This window comes from Rhipicephalus sanguineus, chromosome 3 (genome assembly GCF_013339695.2).
Source record: "Rhipicephalus sanguineus isolate Rsan-2018 chromosome 3, BIME_Rsan_1.4, whole genome shotgun sequence".
Lineage (NCBI taxonomy): Eukaryota > Metazoa > Arthropoda > Arachnida > Ixodida > Ixodidae > Rhipicephalus > Rhipicephalus sanguineus.
The window spans coordinates 204690346-204711042 of record NC_051178.1 but is presented as its reverse complement, the minus strand read 5'-3'; the positions used below and the strand labels follow the sequence as shown (position 1 = coordinate 204711042).

Genomic DNA, 20697 nt, shown 5'->3' with positions numbered 1-20697 from the left:
TCGCCGGCTTCGCTGACATCGGCTTCGACACTGGCAACTCGATCAGAGCACGAAAAAATAAACAAGAAATGGGTAGCAACGGGACTTGAGCCCTCGCTAATACAACAGATTGGCCTGAACGAGCTCTAATTTGGCGCAGTTGCTTCCCGTAGCACGATTCTGGGACATAGCTGATAGAAAAGCAAGTCTTGTAATGACAGTTATTTCCGTTTTTACCCACGCACATCGCACATTGCCAAGGGCTTGTCTCTTACAAGGCGACTGCGATGTCACTTTCGGCATGGCTGTGTGCCTCCTGTGGTGAATACTAGAGGCTGCGTCTTCTCAGGAGCATCAAAGGCGAGAGCATCGAACAGGTAAAACTGGAGTCTATGTGCTGCGTCATAAAGAGCACTGTGTAGATCGCAAGTAGTCGCTTACGGTGTTGCCAGGTGCGACTTTTGATTTGAGCACATTTTTGCGGGCTGCCTCTTGTTAATTGAAAGCCTGTTTCTGCACGTAGTGTATCGCCATAATTTTCTTTCTCGCTATACAAAGGCACGTTGTAAAATTACGTTGCCTTATGTTGCACGCGCTTAACGTCCTGACGGTAGTGATGTAGACGAAAAGCCCTTGCTGTGAGTTAGGTGTGCGTTAAAGAACTCCAGCTGGTCATTACTAATTCGGACTTACTCACTACGGCGTTCCTCATAATCATACCGTCGTTTAAGGGAGTAAAACCCCAGAATTCAAAACCAATATAAAGAAAGTCTCTGCTATTTGCACTGCAGCCAGTACTTGTCTGAGCCTGCTAATGTGCATCTGATCACATTTTCATTTTCTGCAGGTTCATGGCAGCAATGGAGAGTGAGTCGCTTGCCGAGCGTATTTTGCAAGATCTCGGAAACGTCTTTAAGAAGGAACCACTTGTGTACGTGCTGCATGCATCTCGACTGCTGCTTGTGTAACACTCCAGGGACTATGGCACATGTTGTGCATGTGCCTTCAATATGCCGCTGAGCGAAAGGCACTTAAGTGCATGGTGAATTGTGTGGAGCCCTTTTTGGAGGAAAAACATTTTTACACATGGAGACATGTTGACCATGTCCACTGCACTTTGAAATTCGTGTTGAACTTTCTAGTGAGAAAGGTGTAGATGTTTGTCTCTAGAGCATGTGAAGACTCGTGCACCTAGTACGTAGTGCACATTTGTGCATAGGACGATGCATGTTCAGTTACTCGTACTATAGCATAGCTTCCCGCATCTACATCTCTCTATCCCTATCTAATTTCGCCTTATTCACTGTCAGGAGTAGCGTGCCAGAGACATGCTGTCCAGACCGACCTTTCTTACTTTCTGCTCATTAAATATTATCTTCTTCTCCTTCTTCAATGCTGAACATATATCTGCATCTTTTGTTCATGTCTAACCAACTGTACAATCCACGTAGTTGTTTGATTTAAACAAACTTGTTCATTATGCTGTGTGGTGTGGCAATAAGTAGCATTTACATGAGCTAACAAAGATTTGTTACATTGACAGGAAGGAGTTTGATGTGGTTCCAGTGAGCAACTCGTCATGCAACCGCAGTCCAGTGGTGTGTGTGGATGGCCATTTGGCTCTTGGAAGCTGGTGCGTCCCTCATGTGTATAGTTATGCATACACAAGGCTGATTGAAGCACGCAACAACATTTCAAGGCATGGTGAGTGTTTCACTTGTACAATACATGGTATGAAGGTTTGCTGGGATTCATTGAAACATAAACAGAAATTTTTTTTTATCTAAGGCTGTCATGTTGTGATGGTTTAACTTATGTATTGGAGCAAGGCAGAAGGGAGCAGTTAAACTAACTGATGCAGCAAAATATTCAGACAACGACAAGTGTTTGTCTGCTTGTACTCATTTGGGACAGCTCAGGTTTATATAATTTACCCTGTGCATAGTGGTACAGTTCCCCGTGAAAATTGTATGTAAGTTCAGAGTGCTTGGTATCCCATGTTAAAGTTGATACCTTCATCTAGCAATGCCAAGTGCGCTTTTCCATGGTACAATGTTGTCCATGTCTAAGGTGAACACCTCATTAGAATTCAACACAGAAGCCTTATACTTTCAAGCCTTATAGAAGCTGATGCTTAAAGGAGTACTGACACGATTTTGAAGTGCAGCAAAATGGACGTTTTTGGTTTCCTTGGCATGTAGTGTTAACGCTCTCCCCACACCGCATCCGGGAAACACGTATAAATATTTAAGTTTGATTTTAAAGTTTTCATCTCCCAGCATCTGCAAGGCAGCTTCACCGCATGGAGAGCCCTATGACGTTTCAAGTCAACTCACTTGGTTTGCGAAATCTGGGTTCTGCATGCAGCCTAAATCACAGAAATCGCTGTCGGAGGCACTGAACGACAGTTCACTCATCATGAACCACGTTCGACTGACAGCAAAGGACAGCAGGTGCATATTTTGTGGGTTGCAGTCTGCCCGTGACGTCACAGGCAGACTTAACATGTCACTATGGGGCCGCCCTCTCAAAACCGAAACCGAAACTGCTGGTTGAAAGAAGTGGTATTAAAAATATATGCAATGCATCCCCAGGCACCACGACACTCTTTTTAGGGTTCTCGACACCCGTGCTTTCATTTAGAGCAACAACCCGAAAAATTTTAAAATTCATGTCAGTACTCCTTTAATATATAACTGCAAAATTATTATTATATTTATGGACTCCATTATTAGGCATTATATAACGGACATTTCCCTGGTCGAAAAAAGAAACTTTCTAGTTTTACCGGCTTGAATACTAATGAGGCGTTCACCTTAGATATGGCTGACCCTGTACATGCACCACGAATTCCTGCATCAAATGTACTCTACAGATGGTTGGTGACATTTAGGCATTTCGCTGCTACAAATAAGAAATTATTCTTTAAACTATCAGTACAATGCACTGCCAAGTAGAGCTGTGCACGGGTTGTATTTCCGAGCCCGAGCCCGGCCCGGGCCCGCTGACTTTGTAGAAGGCCCGCCCGAGCCCGACGGCAAAGGGCTGCGAGCCGGCCCGGCCCGGCCAGACGTACGAAAAGAAAATCCCGGGCCCGGCCTGGCCCGGCCAGACGTACGAAAAGAAAATCCCGGGCCCGGCCTGGCCCGGCCCGGCTTTTTGAAGGTTCGCTGCGAAAACAAAACATCGTTTTCCGGTAATTTGGCATTTTATTGAGCATATCAAGTATGATCAAACGACACACGACGAACAGTCTCTTTTACACAGATTACAAATTGTCGTGCAAAAACAGCAAGCATTCCAACAATTCCCGCTTCAACGAAGTGCGGCGCTTTTGCGTTACGTAGGCCACCGAACTGAATTCAGTTACGTTCGCTGCTTGCACTCGTCGCCGGAACTGCTAATATCTTTTTTCCAGCCTGGCAAGCTTAGCATATCTCTGCTGCTTGTTTTTCCAGAAGACTAAAACTTCAGATGGACAGGAGGGCGATTCCATAGAGAGATAATCGGAGAGCTCATCTTTTGTAACTGCTACATTCTCACCACTGTCGCTCCACTCGCTGAACAACTGCAATGGAAAGGAAAAGCGGAAAAGGCGCTGTATGCGTGCTGGAAAAGAATTCCCACTCATTGTCTATATTTCGGGCTTGAGTCGGGCTTTGCGCCGGGCCCGAGTCCGGCCCGATAAAACTCCAAGTAGCCCGAGCCCGGCCCGCGGGCCGGGTCGGGCTCGTGCTTTCGGGCTACCCGGAGCCCGTGCACACCTCTACTGCCAAGTTGAAAAATATCTATAAAGCACAAGCTTTTTTTCATGCCTGTCACATGTTTTCACTTATTGCTCAGCGAGGCAAAAGATAACTGTAGACACACTGCATGCATTTGTTTTTCAACTCTTGCCAATTGTGCCCCATGAAAGCTGCCGCACTTGTGCAAAATGTGTTGTGTGCATGGGATGTAGTTCTGGCAGCTTATCGCGAACGGTGGATGATTTATACAGATGATCAGAGAGGACAGGGAACGGACGTAAGCGGTGGCAAAACTGTTGCTGCGAACAGCTGGGGAACTGTGGAGAAGATAAACAACATTGCAGTGCTTCGGTTTTTAAAGCTCTAAATAAAACTTGGTATTCCAAAGCACTACTAAGTCAGTTTCCTGTCATGTGCTGGTTATACATTATATTGTATTTGTCAGAGGTTTGCTGCAATTGCTATAACTTATGTATTATATGTGCAGACAGAATTGTCAACGCAAGCCAAATATCTTGAATCTTCCATTATGCTTAGCTCTAAAAGGCCTTCATTCATTTCCCTTTGGCTGCAAGACCAGCTTATGTTTGTTATTACTCGCCCTTGAAAGTAAAAAAAAAAAAATTTTGAATTAAGTTGTTTGAGAGATCCGCTGACTGACTTGTGTTTACCGAAATTTTTAGACTACTGTAAAAGCAAGCCACCCCCCTTCCTAATGCTTGGTCGCGGATCAAAATTCAAGATGGCAGCGGAAGAGCTGCTAAGAATAAAGAATGCACACCCGTGCTTCTAGTGGCGTGCTTTATTAAATACACATGCATTCACTGTTTATATTCACCCTCATCCGGCAAATAAAAACAGTGAATGAAATAGTGAGAATGGCGGGAGGATAGAAGGGGGCGCATATTTCAAATTTCGCAGAAAAGGGAGAGGGGTGCTTGCTCGAGACTTTACAGTATGTGTAAAATATTCCGGATTAATTGTACTGTTCTGTTGTTGTGCTGGTGTTTGTGGAGAAATGCAACTCCATTGCTATTCAACATTTCCACACTCTTTTGTTTTTGTGAATTGCGTCTCGTTACAGGCGCCTCTTATTGCTGTGTTCTCATTCTTGTGTCAAGCCAAAACCGTTTCTTGTTGAGATTTTCATTCTGATTCAGTGAAAGAGTTTCAGTCCGTGTTCAGTTTGGTTCCTGTATATGTGCTGGGTGCCGTGCTCTAATGTGTGCTAAATTACACAGTAGCAACACTAGCACACTGGAATAACACTGGGAGGGAGAAATCGCACTTTGTTACATGTGCTTGAGGCTATGACGCATGCATGATGTAGCTTCTTTCTCCTGTGTCATCCCTCCCTGTGTAGCTTCCAGCTCGCTCGTCGGGACTAAAGAACAGAGAAAGTGCTTAAAGCATGCGACAAATCCACACGCTTAAACGTGTCACTCCGCTTGTATTTGACAGATTTGAAAATTTCTAGCTGTGATCGATTCGTGAGATGAAAAACTCCATTACTGAGATGAAGCAATCATTACTTGTAAAGGTGGTTCAGGACTGCTTTAACTGCAATGCATTACCTGGCGCTTTGATTCGTGGCACTCTGACCATATCTAGCCTTCAACATTGCGATGTGATTATGTGTAAGTAAATGTGTAAGTAAACATGTTCCGATGGCTGGATTTGATCTGTGGGCCTCCACGCCACAGGCACTGGCCTCATCAGCTGGAAAAGAACACCCTTGACAATGTCCCTCGTGCAAGCATGTGTTAGTTGGCCACTGCAGTGGCTCAGTGGTTACAGTACTCGGCTGCTGACCTGGAAAGTGCTGGTTTGATTCTGGCCGTGGCAGTCGCATTTCCCTGGAGGTGAAGCGCTAGAAGATCATGTATTGTGCTATGTCAGTGAAAGTAAAGGAACGCCTGGTCGAAATTATACCGAGTCACTTTGGGACGTTAAACCCAATAACCAACCAACTAGCAAGCATGTGCACCGAGACATTTGGTGCGTTTTCCACAATGCTGACGGTTTCATGAAGAAACTCCCACATGCAAGTCGGTGCATTGAGGTGCTTGTCACATTATTTACAATGCTGACAATTTTGCGTATCTTTCATTCTTTACATACACCATCGAGTTACAAGAATCTGCGCCACTACTGCAATGCTGTTGGTCCCTCTTATAGTGTAGCACTGCTTGAGCCCTCGCAGAAGCATGCTGACGAACACTGATTGCGACGAGCACTGTAAGCGTGTCGGAGCATTTACGTCTTTCTGGTTGAACTGATGTCTGCAGTCGCATGCGAGTGCCACTGTTATGTCCGACTTTAAGCTAGCCCTCAGGCAATGCGGCATAGTCGGCGTGCCCGTTACGCTGACCTCATCTACTGAACTACTCAACTTACGAAGGATCGGTCAACCTCCTAATGCTTGGAATAATGTCATATAAAGCACCCTAGCAGCCTCTTTGCAGACTACTCTCTTAATGTCGATTACGACTATGTATGGGATAATCCGTAATCTTTATTTTTCCTATTTATTTTCACCTTCTTCAGAGTGAAAAAATTCATAATGTTCTGGTTCGGTTCCGATTCTCCTTTTTTCTTTTGCTTCTACTCTAGTTAGATGCCCAGACCCTAGTACAGCCGAACCCACTTATAAAAATACTGAAGTGCCATGAAAATTTCATTGTTATAACCGATAATTTCTGTTAATGGGTTGTACGAAAAAAAATCAAAATAGGGGATGGCAGGCTCTTGTGAGAAAACTATATAATCAGATGGGATATGCCAACAGACATCAGTGATAAGGATGACTAAGCTGCCAATTTTTCGAACATGCTTGGAAATTCGGATGCTTTCACGGGACCGCCACAACCCCCATACAGCCAATGTATGACAACGTCTGAAGTTTCAGACGCTGAAACTCTTCCAAGTCTCAACTTTTTACTCAAATTGGATGTCCGAAAGTGCATTAACAGAAGCCATCGCCGCTCACGCGTCATAGCGAATTTCAAAAGTCAGCTTTGCCCCAATGCCACGACACTATGCGGGGAAGCATAACGTGAATCCGAAGGGGCGCTGAGGGACATTGGAGTTGTGGGCGGGGGTTCAGCAGCTTGAATTTATTTTTTCTTTCTTTTCAAGGATTTTGCGTTCCATTACCTTTTGGCATGGACACCGAACAGCCAGAATTCATTGTTATAGGCGACAATGTGGCATTCAGGCATTGCTGAAAGCACGTTATTTCACAATAGAAAGCATACAAAAGTTGACAGTGCAGGAGCTTCTCATTGTTACAACTGATATATTGTTAAAACCGGTGTTGTTATAGGTGAGTTCAACTGTACTGTATTATATTGGAGCTAGAGCTGTGGTATTAAATTAAAATTAAATGGAACATTAAACAAAACTTGCATGATTAAGAATCACACCACAATGCTAAGAATTTTGCGTATGACCTGTTTTTTTATATACTGTATAATTTTCTTTTCTGGCTGTGCTTCCTTTCAAAGTTGATGGGCTTTTTTTAATTGTTCTGTTTTCTGTTTCATCTTTGACAGCATGTAATTTATACGTACTAAGGAACCTAGCAGTCTGCATTGCTGTTACACGTGCCTTTATGTTTATAAGTCAGTGTTGTAACCAGTAACCAGACATGAGATTGCACATTGTGGTCATCTCTGTTACTTCTAATAATAATAATTGTTGGGGTTTAATGTCCCAAAACCATGATAGGATTATGAGGGACATCGTAGTGGAGGGCTCCGGAAATTTTGACCACCTGGGGTTCTTTGACATGCGCCTAAATCTAAGTACACGGGCCTCAAGGATTTTCGCCTCCATCGAAAATGCAGCCGCCACAGCCGAGATTCAATCTCGTGACCTTCGGGTCAGCAGTATCGCTGTTACTTCTAACACAGCACAATTTTAATCTTTTACAGAGAAAGATGTTGTTCTTGGCTGGTCAAGAGTAGTTATTCTCATAAATCCAGATGTACAGCTTGCCTGGAATATCAGGTGAGACACTCAGTTTTGTAATGTGCATCGAATTTCTGCAGGTGCAGTATGCTAAATGACTTTTGACAAATGCTCTTCCTGTCATCTAGGAAGGAGCTCTTCTTGTGCAAGCAGACAACGTTTCAAGAGGAACTGAAGTTTTCTCAGCTTGTTCTGACAAGAAAGCCTAAGTGTTCGGAAGTGTTCTCGCACAGGTGAGCCTTGGAACTAGGTTGCTTTCACTTGCCTGTTTGCCATCTGCAGCATGGTTAAAAAAAAAATGAATTTTTGGCAGCTCTGAAGAGCACAGAAAGGTTTACCATAGTGTACTGCAGATGAAATAAGCAGACAATAGCATGGCTGCACGTCTGTTCACTAAGTAGATCTGGCATTATCTTTTACGTTTATCAACTCTTTGAGGCATGTATGGTTTTTCTCACAGTCGAAGGTTTTCGCCGCGATAGCAGGTTGTTTCTCCTTCAAAATACAGCCATGGGCCATCACACTGAAATGGCAGAATGAAGCACATGCGTGAGAACACTAACAAGCAGCTTTGGAAATATGCCAGATACTAAAACTGGGCTCCTTAATTGAAAGCGGGATTGGAATGATTCCATCAGTAAATAGTGGCGTACTCAGGGGGAAGGGGGGTGTTTGGGGGGTGTTGAAACGCCCCCCCCTTTAATTTCTGCGTTCTGTATATGTATATAGCAAATCAAATCAAGTTTAATTCTGTTTGCATATACAAACACACGCACCAACATACTGGGGTGATGAAAAGAAATGTGACCAGCACGGTGGGTTTGTGCTTCGCTGGTCATCATGCTCTTACGTGTTTTCATGGTACTCTTACCTTCATGGCAATAAAAAGACGTTAGATTCATCTTTGATTCTACCGTGAATGACCCTAGTGTCTTTTAATTACCAACCATGTTACAATTCCTTAAAAAGAAATGTGTACAGTGCAGAGCATAGGTGCCGTACTGTACAGTTCAGGGACGGGGTGTCCAGGGTGTCTGACGGTGTGTCCGGTAACTGTGCCGGTAATGCAACTGATGTTTAATGGGTCTAAGATTACATGAGTATATGGATTCCGTCCCTCTGGTTCACCATCAGGTGAGGACTGAAGCTAGGGGCCTCCGCAGGTTTTCGCTTGGCTTCACTTTCCTTCTCGCCAGTTTCTGGGTAGACCATGAGTTTTGGTTCGGTTGTCATGTGCATCGGCGTGCGCATGACTGAGAGTTCTTTTGGGTGACACTTAATATACCACACGGACTCATCTTAATATGCCGCACCCTTCCTGAAAAAAAAGAAAAAAAATTCTGGCTACGCCCAGACAGGTTCGGTGCGAAGAGCATGTGTTTTGTGCCGCGCTTCCTTTCTTGCTTTTGTCACCTACTACTCCAGCTCGTTGCTTTCCTCAAAGCTTTGACACTGTGCTGGCATGGTGCGTTAGCTTTGGTAGGGACTGAAGATAAACAGTGCGAAAAAGCACGGCCGACGAAAAGCAATCAAACGGGACAAGTGCTTGTCCTGTGTGTTTGCTTTTCGTTGGCCGGGCTTTTTTGCACTGTTTATCTTCAGTATGAATAACCAACTTGCCCAGTCAGCTACATTATTTAGTGGGGAAGCTTGCTTCTTGAGTGTCGCATACTGTTTGTTCAAAATAAGGACTGCTGAGCTAACTGTTTGGGTGTGGCTATTATTCTAGGCGATGGCTTATGCAACATAACCTGCGAAGCTACACCACTGACCGCGCCAACAATATTCTGCAAGAGGAGCTCAAGGTGTGCCTCGCTGCTGCTGAGAAGTACAGGTGTAACTACTATGCCTGGACCTACAGGATATGGCTTATGGACACCTTTGTCCATGGCAACCCTCTTGTGAGTACACGATTCTTCTATTGGCGAGAGTAAACAAGTTTAAAGGGACAGACAACCATGTAGGACATAAATCGAGATAGCCCTGCCAATTAAAAAGCTGTGCAGCCCTGCCAATTAAAAAACTATGCCACGTCGTGATTTAAATGAACACTGTTTTCCTCATGAAAGGGCCAGTAAATAGGCTCCGACTTGTTTTATTTTTACACCTCCCAAACAAGCTTGCTAATTCATACAGATGGTCATGGTGGTCACATTTTGCTAATAATAGCGTTGCGTGCCGCGCAGACGTCCCATTTCGAAAACCGATTCCCGTGCCCCTCTCCAGCACCTGTCCAGTCCTCTTTAGCCATGAAGTGATATAATGTTTCGTGGGCAGCGTTACATAGCACAGACTTTGTCAATTGGTCCTGTACACTGCGAAATGGTGCTTTGGCCCTGCGGTGATGCATTTTTCGTCGCACAGTTGTCGCACATGTCACGTATTTGTTTATCTTGTCAGTGCCTCGCACCCCTCATACCACACTTCCTCACCACACCACTCTGACACGAGCGACATGTGGAGGAAGCATTGCTTATGTCTTTCGCTGCGTGCCAATGGCATAACTAGCCAAAACTAGCCAAAATGGTTTTTATTCCCTGCAGTTTCATTATTACACCACTTATTCACAAAATTCTTGCGACAGCATGTTCATATTGTACAAGCGCGCTTGTACGAAGTACACAGTTATCTGTTCATCACAAATTTTGGACTGCAAGATTCTTTACTGGTCCTTTAAATGACAGTTTATATTTTTAATTCATCACGAAAGATGAAGTTTGGTGCCCTATGTGGTGAAATATGGACCACGATGGGATAGCTTGTCACGTGGCCTTATGTTACGGTATGCTGATACTGGAGCTTTACTTTATTACTTTATAATGAAATACTAAAAGAAAGGTTTTTCGTATTTGAATGAACAGCTTATTTTTGGTGACCTCTGTTACGTAATGTTTACATAAACAGCCTCAAAAGCAAGAATTTTGATGGCCACGTCAGCTTCAGAGGGGAAAAAAAGGCTGAGTTGATGACATGATTTTCCATGCGGTGCCAGGAATTACCTAGAAAATGAGACGTTCGCAGAACACATATCGACGTGCCCAAGCATATGTTTCTGTGCACTTTTCTAATAAAGGCTTCCATGGTGCTGTCATAATCTCCTCTGCGCTGTTCTAAATATGCGTGGCCCCTCCCAAACTGTGCTACCGTGCACCTCAGACCGGCCATGCCCGAGTGTGCTGCTTCGCTAGGCAGTGTTCTGGTGCTGTTGTTGCTTAGAAAAACTATAGAGTGGCATGCGTAGCAGGGTTGACTCTCAGGTTCTTTGTTGTGAATAGCGTGTGCCTTCGGTCACTACAATTTTCACATCGACGCTGCTGCATGTGGTCACCTAAGCGCGGGTTTGCCGTGGGAGTGTTGTACAATTACCCCCCATACTATGCAGGGTGAGGCGAGTACCTTGTTGCGTCAACGTGGCGACAACTAGCTTCCTGCATGCGATACGCCTCTGCGATGCTCTGGCGGTTTTGCACGAGAAGTTGGCATCGAACTGATGTAAAGCGCGTTTGGTGGCGTCCCATAATAAAAGCGTGCAGTACGCTTACAACGACGTTAAGCTTGCAGTACCATACGCGCACTTTTGACAAGATAGTCAGTGCAGCGAAGTTTCTTGGCCCGCGCGCCGCAATCTTGAAGGTGGTCCCGCACAAGATGGCAGCGAACAGCGGTGCAGCGCGCTTTTGTTGTCGCCTCTTAAAAGCGTGCAGTACACTTTACGCTATGCCAACCACGCGGCCGAGCAGATAGCTGAAGGCGCTTATTGTGACGTTCTCCTGACAAAGAGTAACACAGACCTACAGGAAGCACTGGGAAAGCTTGAAAAGCTAAATAAGCAGACCTGCTAAAAAACAAAACAGTAATCTGCAAAATCATATCACTGATCTTAAAGGGGTCATGAACCACTTTTCCAAGTAATGATCTAATGGCCTCAGTATCGGAGTGTACTGCCTCCCGAATCGATTGCCGCAAAAATTTCTCGAATCCGTCAAGAATCAGCGGAGTTACGGGGGTTTGGCGCACACTCCCAGCGCTTTCTCTCTTTTCTCGTGCCGACGAGCGTACTGGAAGCTAGACAGGGAGGGATGGCATGGGGGAAAGAAGTTACGCCAGCGCGCGTCATGAAACGCGATCGCTCTCCCGCTGTGATTCGCTTGCGCGAGTGCGGCTACCGTGTACTGAGGAGTGCGGCGCCGGCAAGTGACGGCACCCCGCGGCAAGAAGCGCATCTGATCCGAACGCCGCTCTCGATTTACGTCGGCTATCGGCCAATAAGCGTGCTATGTCTCTTGCGACGTACAGCGGACAGACGCCCCGCCCACCGACGAGAGTGAGAACCGGCCTCTGTTTGAAAAGAGGGTGCCTGGGGAAACGGCAACTTCGCGCTCCGCTTGTGGCCATTACGCGGCGCGCACGACTGTAATATTTGGCAGAGCAGTTCATAGCCGTGTCAGCTTTCCGCAGGATGTGTTTTTTCAATCAGCCCAAGGGGTGCTTCATGACCCCTTTAAGCAAAGCCCTATTGCCATGTAACTACAATTCTTGTGCAATCACAATTATTTTTTTTTATTTTTGAGAAGTGTGGTGCTTTTTTTTTCAAATGTTTATGAAGAGAACTTAGTTTGCAGAACCCTTTTTTTTAAATTATTATTTCATGTGTTTGCTATTTGGGCTAGATAGCCACGCGGTATGTAAAAAGGTAGTGTAGTTCATAACTAGCGTTAATCAGTTAAAAAAAATTTCCCCAAAGGCTGTTTCAGTGCTTTGTATATTCTAAGCCAAGTAAAATATGTACTTGTTCCCCCAAGTTGCTACAAATTTTTTTCAAGCTCCTAAGGTGACATATTAAATGCCGCTAGCTGCTCCGAATTAAGGTTCTTCTGCTCCAAAATCCAAATTCTGCTGTTCCAAAAACTGTTCCCAATTCAATTTCAGCTGTCTCACCCTTGGTAATACAGAACATTTTAGTATTGTGATGTGGTGGTATTGTTTTTAACAGCGACATTTACAATGCCATAGTCTAACTGGGTGTAGAGAGCCTAAAGGAAAAGGGAGCTGGTGTTCTTATCACCATTTCCATGCTTGTTGAAGTGCTTCTAAGCAATATAAGTGGAAACATTCTTTGCAAGTATGTACAGGGTCAACCACATCTAAGCTGAACACCCCATTAGTATTCAAACCGGTAAAACTAGAACGTTTCTTATACTTCACGAGTGCAATGCTCGTTATAGAACGTCTAATCATGGTGTCGACAAACACAGTAATGATTTTCCGAATTATGTATTAAACAACAGCTCCAATGAGGTCTTGAATACTAATGAGGTGTTCAGCTTAAATGTGGACGACTCTGTACATGCTTCTTTAGATGAGATATAGCTCTAGGGCATGCGGTTCACTGAAGGGACACTAAAGGACAATATTAAGTTGGTGTAGATTGTTTAAATAGCATTCCAGAAACCTGGTAGTGCTTGTCTTGTGCCAAGGAAATGCTTGGTTTGAAAGAAAATTCAATTTTAGTGCTCTGCATACCGTTAGCACAATTCAAACCGCCCGCCACCGAGAACGATTCCCTGACATAACCACGCCCGCCCTTTACTTGCTTTACTGCCAGACAACAGGCAAACGGAGCAAGGGGTTTTAGCACAGCCCGGCGAAAATGAAACAAGGGTATTATCGAGAAGTTCTTTTTTGCATGAATCAGACTGAAATGCACTAGTAGTTGCATTTTATTCCTTCTTGTAATGCACTGAAATGTTTTCTTTCATGGGTAGTTTGAGTACTTGTGATTAATTGTGCATAGGCTCTTCTACGTCATTGAGCTTGTGTTCCAGAATGTCCCACTGGTGGTGCAAATCGTGTCCTACATTTACCTTCATTTCTCGTTTTATGAAGTGCTACTGTGTGTAATAGTATTGATGTTTCAGACGTTCTAAGCTATTGACCTTTCACTCTGACATAATATGTTATTTGTAGGGATGGGCGAATATTCAGGTGGTTCGAATATGCAGTATTCAGATTTGTTTTGGCATGAATTTAGATTATTTGAAATTTTGAAGTATTCGAAATGAACGAATGCATTTATGTTTAAGCATATATATATATATATATCCTCCCCTGTAAAGGTGATTTCACTGCAATGTGGGGGTGCTATGCCATGAAACCATCCATTCAGGGGAAGTCCGCACCGCCACGAAGCCACACTTCAAGGTTAAATGTAGATATTGCCTTTATCTCAATTCTTTTTTAAATTTAAAATCGTGTTATATGGGCTTATATGCACTAAGTACAATAATTTTTAAAGCGTGACATGTTGCACCAGTTATAACTTTCACCCTACTATTCCACCAATCTTGCTACTATTCAAAGTTGCTGCCACTTCACTTCGAACGAAAAAAGTGACATTCACACATGCCTAGTTCCAATTCTTGAAAATATTGTGCAAGTTAGTAGAGCCATGATGAAAATTTTCATTTTTCTTAAAGGGGCCATGACACGGTCACCCAACAATTCCCGGTTTTTAGCGAAAAATAGAAGTAGAGGCCCTATTGTACCTATACATATATGACAAATGCACTGTACATGAATATTTCAGCGCATAATAAACTCTAGAAGTCACCGGCTATAAACACCGTCCACCACCGGCGACCGCCATTTCGCCATGGCATGTGTGATGTCATGTGCTACATGGAGCGGAGCTGCCATCTTCTGCCAAAGTCTCAGCCGCTGCAAATTGTTCAATTTAAGTGCCAAGCTGAAGAAAGCTGAAATAGCTCGATTGCATGCACAGCTGACCAGGGAACGAAATCGTTAGCTAGAATGCAGATGTTCGCTCAGCAAGCAGCTTGTTACGTCATGGATCGCAACTGCGCCACTATTGCCGGACTCTCAGGCCGTCGTGCCTTTAGAAAGATGTTCAGTTATAAATTAAGTGCTCGATCAAATGCACCGAAATATCGCCAGCTTATTTGTGAACGCACACAGATTCACCTGCATAACAGAGATTATGATAGAAAATTGGGATTATGATAGAAAATAATATGTGATATATTCGATTCGAAGTTATTCGACCAAATCACTATTCACTTTGAATTCACTTTGAACCTCAAGCTTACTATTCGCCCATCCCTAGTTACTTGCCTTTGGTGTCCCTGTAATATTAACAATCCTCAACCATCCACACAGATGATGGAATCTGAGATTCAACTGACTCGCGAGTGGGTCCGCGGTCACGTGTCAGACTGCAGCGGCTTCCATTACCGGCAGTACCTGCTGCGCCGTGTGGGAAGCATTCCACTGCTGTCCAAGGAGCTGGCCCTGTGCGAGGAGCTGTGCCTCTCATATCCTGGCCACGAAGCCATCTGGATGCATCGGCGCTTCTGCCTCTGGCATCTGCATCCTACTGCCACCAATGGGGAGACGCAGGCCAAGAAGGCCCGCGGCACCACCAACTGGGCCGAAGCTGAGGAGGCCTTTTTGCAGCGAGCGTCGGGTTGTGGGGAATGGCAGGACGAGTTGGTGGTGCGTCACGTTCGTTGGTTACGCAGCGTCTTGGGCTGGACGGGGACGGCACCGTGACGGCAGCAATGCGGCGGCACCGATGGCACGTGCCGGGAGAGAAGTGGCTGTGATTTTTCGTCTCAGGAGAAAAGGTTTGTGCTCCTGATGTAGTCAGAAACAGAAACGGTGTCTGAGGGCAGCCGGAAGTTTGTGCAGTTTTGCATTTTGCTTCCACAGCGAGGGATGGGTCTCAAGCAAGCGATGGGACATTGCAGGAGTGAAATAACAGTGCTCCTGGTATAGGTACATGTGCATGGAAGAGAGATATGGCTGTGATTTTATCTCAGGAGGAAAGAAAAAAAAAAGTGTGCTTTTTTGTAATAATGAGTAATCTGACCAAAAAGCATGGTGTCAGCATCTACCACAAATGTAGTTAGAGGCATGTGCAATCGTGCCAAAGAAGTGCACGTAATGGCTTATGTGCTGGAACAGGTGTATCGGATGCACTTTAGTCACAGTACTGCTCGACTACTGGACTGGTGTAGTTGTCAGTGGTGCTGCCTGTGTGTCAGCTTCCGTCGAATATGACGGCAGTAGTCAATGTAAAGAACAAAAATGCCTGCATGGCTGCATCAATGTTATCTGCTAAGTGTTGCTAACTGTGAGGTATATTAACATATATGGAGCTACTGCACATGCTCCTACATGTGGAATATTACTGATGTGGGTAATTAGCATAGTTCATGTGAACCATTCCTTTTGCTAAGCTTGGTTGATGAACCTTGCGAGACAAAAGTTTGCTAGTGAATTGTTTGGGCTTTCCCAGAACTTGGTGACTTGAAACTACAAATTACAAGCATTGAAACTACAAAAAAGAAGGCTACCATTTACCAAGAAGTTAGCAAAGAAATATTTGGAACTGTGTATACTCACATACAAAACCTCTGTTGTTTTTATTTGCTGATGTGTAAGGGAAGGCACACTTTATCTTGGTCTTAACAAAGAACACTGACTAGTTTTGCAGAATTACTGAGTTCGTGCATATGTCATGCAAACCTGAGAATCGTCTAAACATCACAGTTGAGGTTAACAATCAACCAGTTTCAATAATCTTCAGCTTCTGTTTATTATTTTTGCCAGAAGTGATAAACGTGTCAAGTTCTGTCCAGAAGTGATAAACGTGTCAAGTAATGTGGCATAATGAATCTGCAAAACAATATAGCATATGCAGGGGTGCAACAGCTGCACCAATTTGTTACAATTCCTTATTTTTGCGCAAAGCTGAGCCAAAACTATGAAATTTGTTTAAATTGCACCATGCTACGCCAAAATGTCCAACCAGCCTCAAAATGCCTCCTCGGCCACCGGCAGTTAGGGCATCATCCAATCCAATCCACTTCATAAACGCATACACTAACCCCACTGCGAAAGAAAAGAAAAAAAGGTCAGTTCTAAAATTTCCTGGCCTTGTTCTATGGCGTGCAGAACACTTTTAACCTACTTTTGCTGCAGTACACCTATGCTGTGCGGAAGAGCGTAGTAATATTTAGAAAGGGCGATTAGTACTAGCTGTCACGGGACACGGCCCATTTTGTTCCTTAATTACTCCTGCGTGCACGTGCCATGTAATTATGAGTACTCACTTGCTCCTGCTTTACGAATCTCTCGAATTTCTAGGTAGCCAGGCTGGCAGGCCCACATTAGAGTTTGCAGCGCTTGCCAGATCATTTGACAGGCACTAAATGTAAGCCTGCTCTGTTATACTGCTCCAGATTGGGATTTCATGCTCCAAAAGCAACGCATTGCTGCTCCAAAATTGCTCCAAATTCTATTTCAGCTGTTGCACCCTTGCATATGTGATCGTGTGTACCACATAAAAAAGAAGGATACATACATAAGGCACCTTTAGTATTTCAACAGAGAGAGGCACAAGATGGACAGCCAGGAAACTATTATGAAGTCGAGCAAAGATGCTCATGTCTGATGCAGACAACAATGACCCCTTTTGCCATTGGTGCGCAAATGCTGTTTTGGGTATGGTCTGTATTCAAGCAGTGGTGGCATTCTGTAGCCTTGGCTTTGTTGCAGTTTTGTTGTGTACAAATGAGGACTCATTCTTTTGGTTGGTGTGTTCACAGATTGTGTGATGTTGACATAGTTTTGGCTTGTGCATTTGTTTTGATGTTTACAACATCTTTGATGACTGTTTTTATCACTTTTAGGAGGCGTTCTACTTTCCTATTTGTACTCTACCGTTTCATTGGAACATTTTAGTACTACATTGTCTGGTCATTAGGAGTGCAGAAAATATTCTTTCTAGAGGATATCCTTACCCACAGCATAGTATCTTGTCCTTGTTTAGTTATTTGAAATATGTTATCTAGGTCTGGCATAATGCTGCTTGTCATTTCTGTTGATTTGCTTTCGACATTGGAAACTGGGATATTTTATTGCTGTCCTCTTTGAACTAGCATCTAATCATTGAAGTTCTTTATTTATTAAAAATGCTTTTCCTCTCTTTATACTAAGTAACCTTACTTCAGGCATCACATGATCTATAATGCACTTTATGGTAATTTTAGCATGAAAGAGGCTCAGCAAGACTTTTAACTTCATTGTGTGATGTCTTCGGTATAAAAGGGGCAATCGTCCCGCAAATTTCTTCAAATAACATTTTCCCTGTGTGTTTTGTGTCAGCAGAGCAGTGGTATGCACGATGTTTCTTCTCCGTGGCCTCGAGGCTTTGCTGTCCGTTGAAACTTTCTAGAATGTTAGACGCTGCAGATCTCTGATAGTGAGGGCAACGCATAATTAGTGCAGTTTGCCCTGTTGCACATTGGGATGCACTTCTACTTTCTTTTCTATTCTGCATGCCCAATTGAAGAAGAGTTAACAATGGGTGCACACTTAGTTTCTTTATCTGCTGCATTGACTCTTTTCTAAGCGATTGAAGTGTCTGTCCCCATGCTTTCCTTTAGTGTGGAAGAGGATCTAGCAAATAACTATTTAGCATCAGTTTATGCCACTCTTTGATATGAATTACAGTCAAACCTCGATATAATGTAGTCGGTATTATCGGTAATTTACTTCATAATTTAGAAACTTCATTATATTGAAGCTCAACCTTTTATGCAAAGTATGTAGTTGCTGACAGATTCTTTTCTGCATTGGAAGTTTCACACACACAAAAAAAACTTGAATAATGGGGCACTAAGAATAGTAGGAACTGGTTTTTACATAGTTAAAAATGTCAATTTTGATGAACCCGAGATCCAGCAAGCACGACTTAGTGCTGCATCGGCAAAGTTGTCTTCGTAGCAGCCATGCGTCATGTAAAGCTGAAAAAAATGCACGTCTAATGCACCGTGGTAATCTGGGTAAGTGAAGCGCATCGTCCTGTCCCCTTCGTTTCTCTCTGTCGTGGTTTTTATCGCGCTTTCTTCAAATGTGAAGAAATCACACCCGTTTTGCTGCTGTAGCTTGTCATCAAAGCCTTGGGTGTTGTGATGAGTCGTACAACATCAGTGCTATATGTGTTCTTTAAACAGGACCACTTGCTCTTTGCATAGTGCAGTGAATGCAAAGCATTGAAAACCGCTGTGTGCCACAAAAAATGAAAGAGCTACAATCCTCTGTCCCCTCCTGTCAATTGCGCTGATTTGCGCTTATAATCATGTTGTACCGACGCGCCCAATCCTTCAGTCTTCTAAGTTAAATTGCAGCACATTTGGTCATGGTGGCCATGTTTCCGGTTTTGCGACATTTGCGACATCACGCATGCATTATGTCTAAAGAATCAAGCAAGACCCAGTATGGCATCGTGAGTTTCGGTCATCACTGTGCGTTGGTTCAACAGAAGTCTCATAATTCATTTATATCACAGAACACCCACACCCACATTATGTCAACTTATTGCGGTGCTGTGCTTATTGCAGTGCAAGCAGCTCTGAAAAATCGGTTGCCTACTTCAACCTTGTTGCAGCAAGTGCAGTCACTTGAAAAACTTTCATTTGCAGTAAAAGCAGCCTGTTCCGGTTGCCTGTGCTGGAAATTTATACTATTCATCAGAGAGTCCAGAGTAGCCTCTTTCGACTTTGGGATGTCAAGTACGACCTCTGTGATGTCGTGAAATTCCAGACCACCGCTAGAAAAGACAATACTCCACAGCCATATTTGAAAAATATGGTTGCAAATACCATGTGTTGTCCATCGGCACTAACATAAGTTTAAATTTATTGCCTCTGTCTTCCTTTACACCAGCAGTGAAACCTCACTATATTGAAATCGCGGATAAACACACTTCCTTACGTCAAGGTTAAAAATACATATTGTCCTGTGTATTTTTCAATGTTCTACGTTCTATGTACATGACATTATAAATCATTAAAAAGGAATTTCGTTGCATATAAGCTTGTTATGTCGAGGTTTAACTGTATGACAGAGATTTCAGAGTCATAAGCGAAAGAAAAACTACCTTTTCTTCAGATTGTGTTCGTTATTCTGCCTGTGAGTGTGAATTGGTTTGGTTGGTTGTTTATAGCACCACCTAGTGAGTTGGCTGTTGCGAAAAGTTTGCATCATTTAATAAGTGTTGGAGGTCCCATTCAAAATGCTCATGGTTAATATCTTTCTGCAGATATATAGACAAGTATGACCCGTTATCTGTTGACAAAAGTGTGATGCTTACAGCATCTGCTTTCACTTGCATGGCCCTAAATAAGGCTTGCTGTTGGAGGTGATGTGGAAAAAGTTTCACAAAGAAGCATTGAAGGTATGGTAAAAGGCTGGATAGTTGTAAGAGAGTCATTGAAATTACAGCTGTAGACTTGTAGCATGGATTCATGAAGTTTTTCACCGAGCTGCGAGGTCTGTATATGCCATTGTAATTCGTGAAGTTTCACCGTCCATTTGGCTCATACCAAGGTCTCCAGTTGCCCTTTGGTGCTTTCCTTTGTATAAATGCTGCACTAGTTCCTGTTAGGTTGCGGTTAGTATTTCTGAAACAGCATTTGTACGCTGCTTATAGATGTCTAGAGTTAGTGGTTATTTAGTGGGCTGGACACCCTGAAAATTGAGCAAGCAAGTGTGCTATTCACTATTGCATCTTTCTTCAGCAGGCAGCTAACTGTACCTAGGATTGCCCCAGGTTTTGTTTGGTATAACTGCTTCAATGTCTCCTTAGTTATCAGTCACCCGATTTTTGTTGGCCTCAATTTGTTTGTCAGAGCCTTCTATAACTATTGCAGATTTTTTTTGTGTGTGTGTAAGAAAGCGTTCTCATCAGTAAAGGGCGGCATTTGTTTTTTAGTCACTTGCACCATTTAAATGGATTTCAGCCTGTACTTGAACGTTGTGTTTAGAGATTAGCTTGGTCAAAAACAAAGTTCCTTCGACAGCATTGAAGTGAAGATGCTGTGGCTAAATTGTGTGCACTGCCTATTAAAAAGTGAATGTTTTCCTCTTTGTGTAACCATTTGGTGATCTACGTGCGTTTTTTTATATTTCAAGT

At 43.6% G+C, this 20697-nt stretch overlaps 2 protein-coding genes across 3 annotated transcripts in view; one reads left to right on the top strand and one right to left on the bottom strand.

The window, feature by feature from the left end:
• The window catches only part of LOC119388138 (uncharacterized), a 266896-nt gene that overhangs the window by 129445 nt on the left and 116754 nt on the right, over nt 1-20697 (bottom strand). The gene's annotated exons all lie outside the window — the stretch shown is intronic.
• On the top strand, nt 21-16026 carry LOC119388134 (protein prenyltransferase alpha subunit repeat-containing protein 1). The gene is made up of 7 exons (XM_037655781.2): nt 21-356; nt 827-910; nt 1523-1683; nt 7661-7736; nt 7826-7930; nt 9427-9598; nt 14874-16026. Exons 2-7 carry the CDS (start codon nt 831-833, stop codon nt 15264-15266), a joined length of 987 nt encoding a protein of 328 aa, XP_037511709.1. The 5' UTR covers nt 21-356; nt 827-830; the 3' UTR covers nt 15267-16026.

Bases quoted from the DNA above. Each gene is read 5' to 3' on its own strand.
- LOC119388134 (XM_037655781.2), top strand. From the start codon at position 831: ATGGCAGCAATGGAGAGTGAGTCGCTTGCCGAGCGTATTTTGCAAGAT. The intron at 911-1,522 runs GTACGTGCTGCA...TTACATTGACAG, and splicing joins TTTAAGAAGGAACCACTTGT to GAAGGAGTTTGATGTGGTTC. The intron at 1,684-7,660 runs GTGAGTGTTTCA...AATCTTTTACAG, and splicing joins CAACAACATTTCAAGGCATG to AGAAAGATGTTGTTCTTGGC.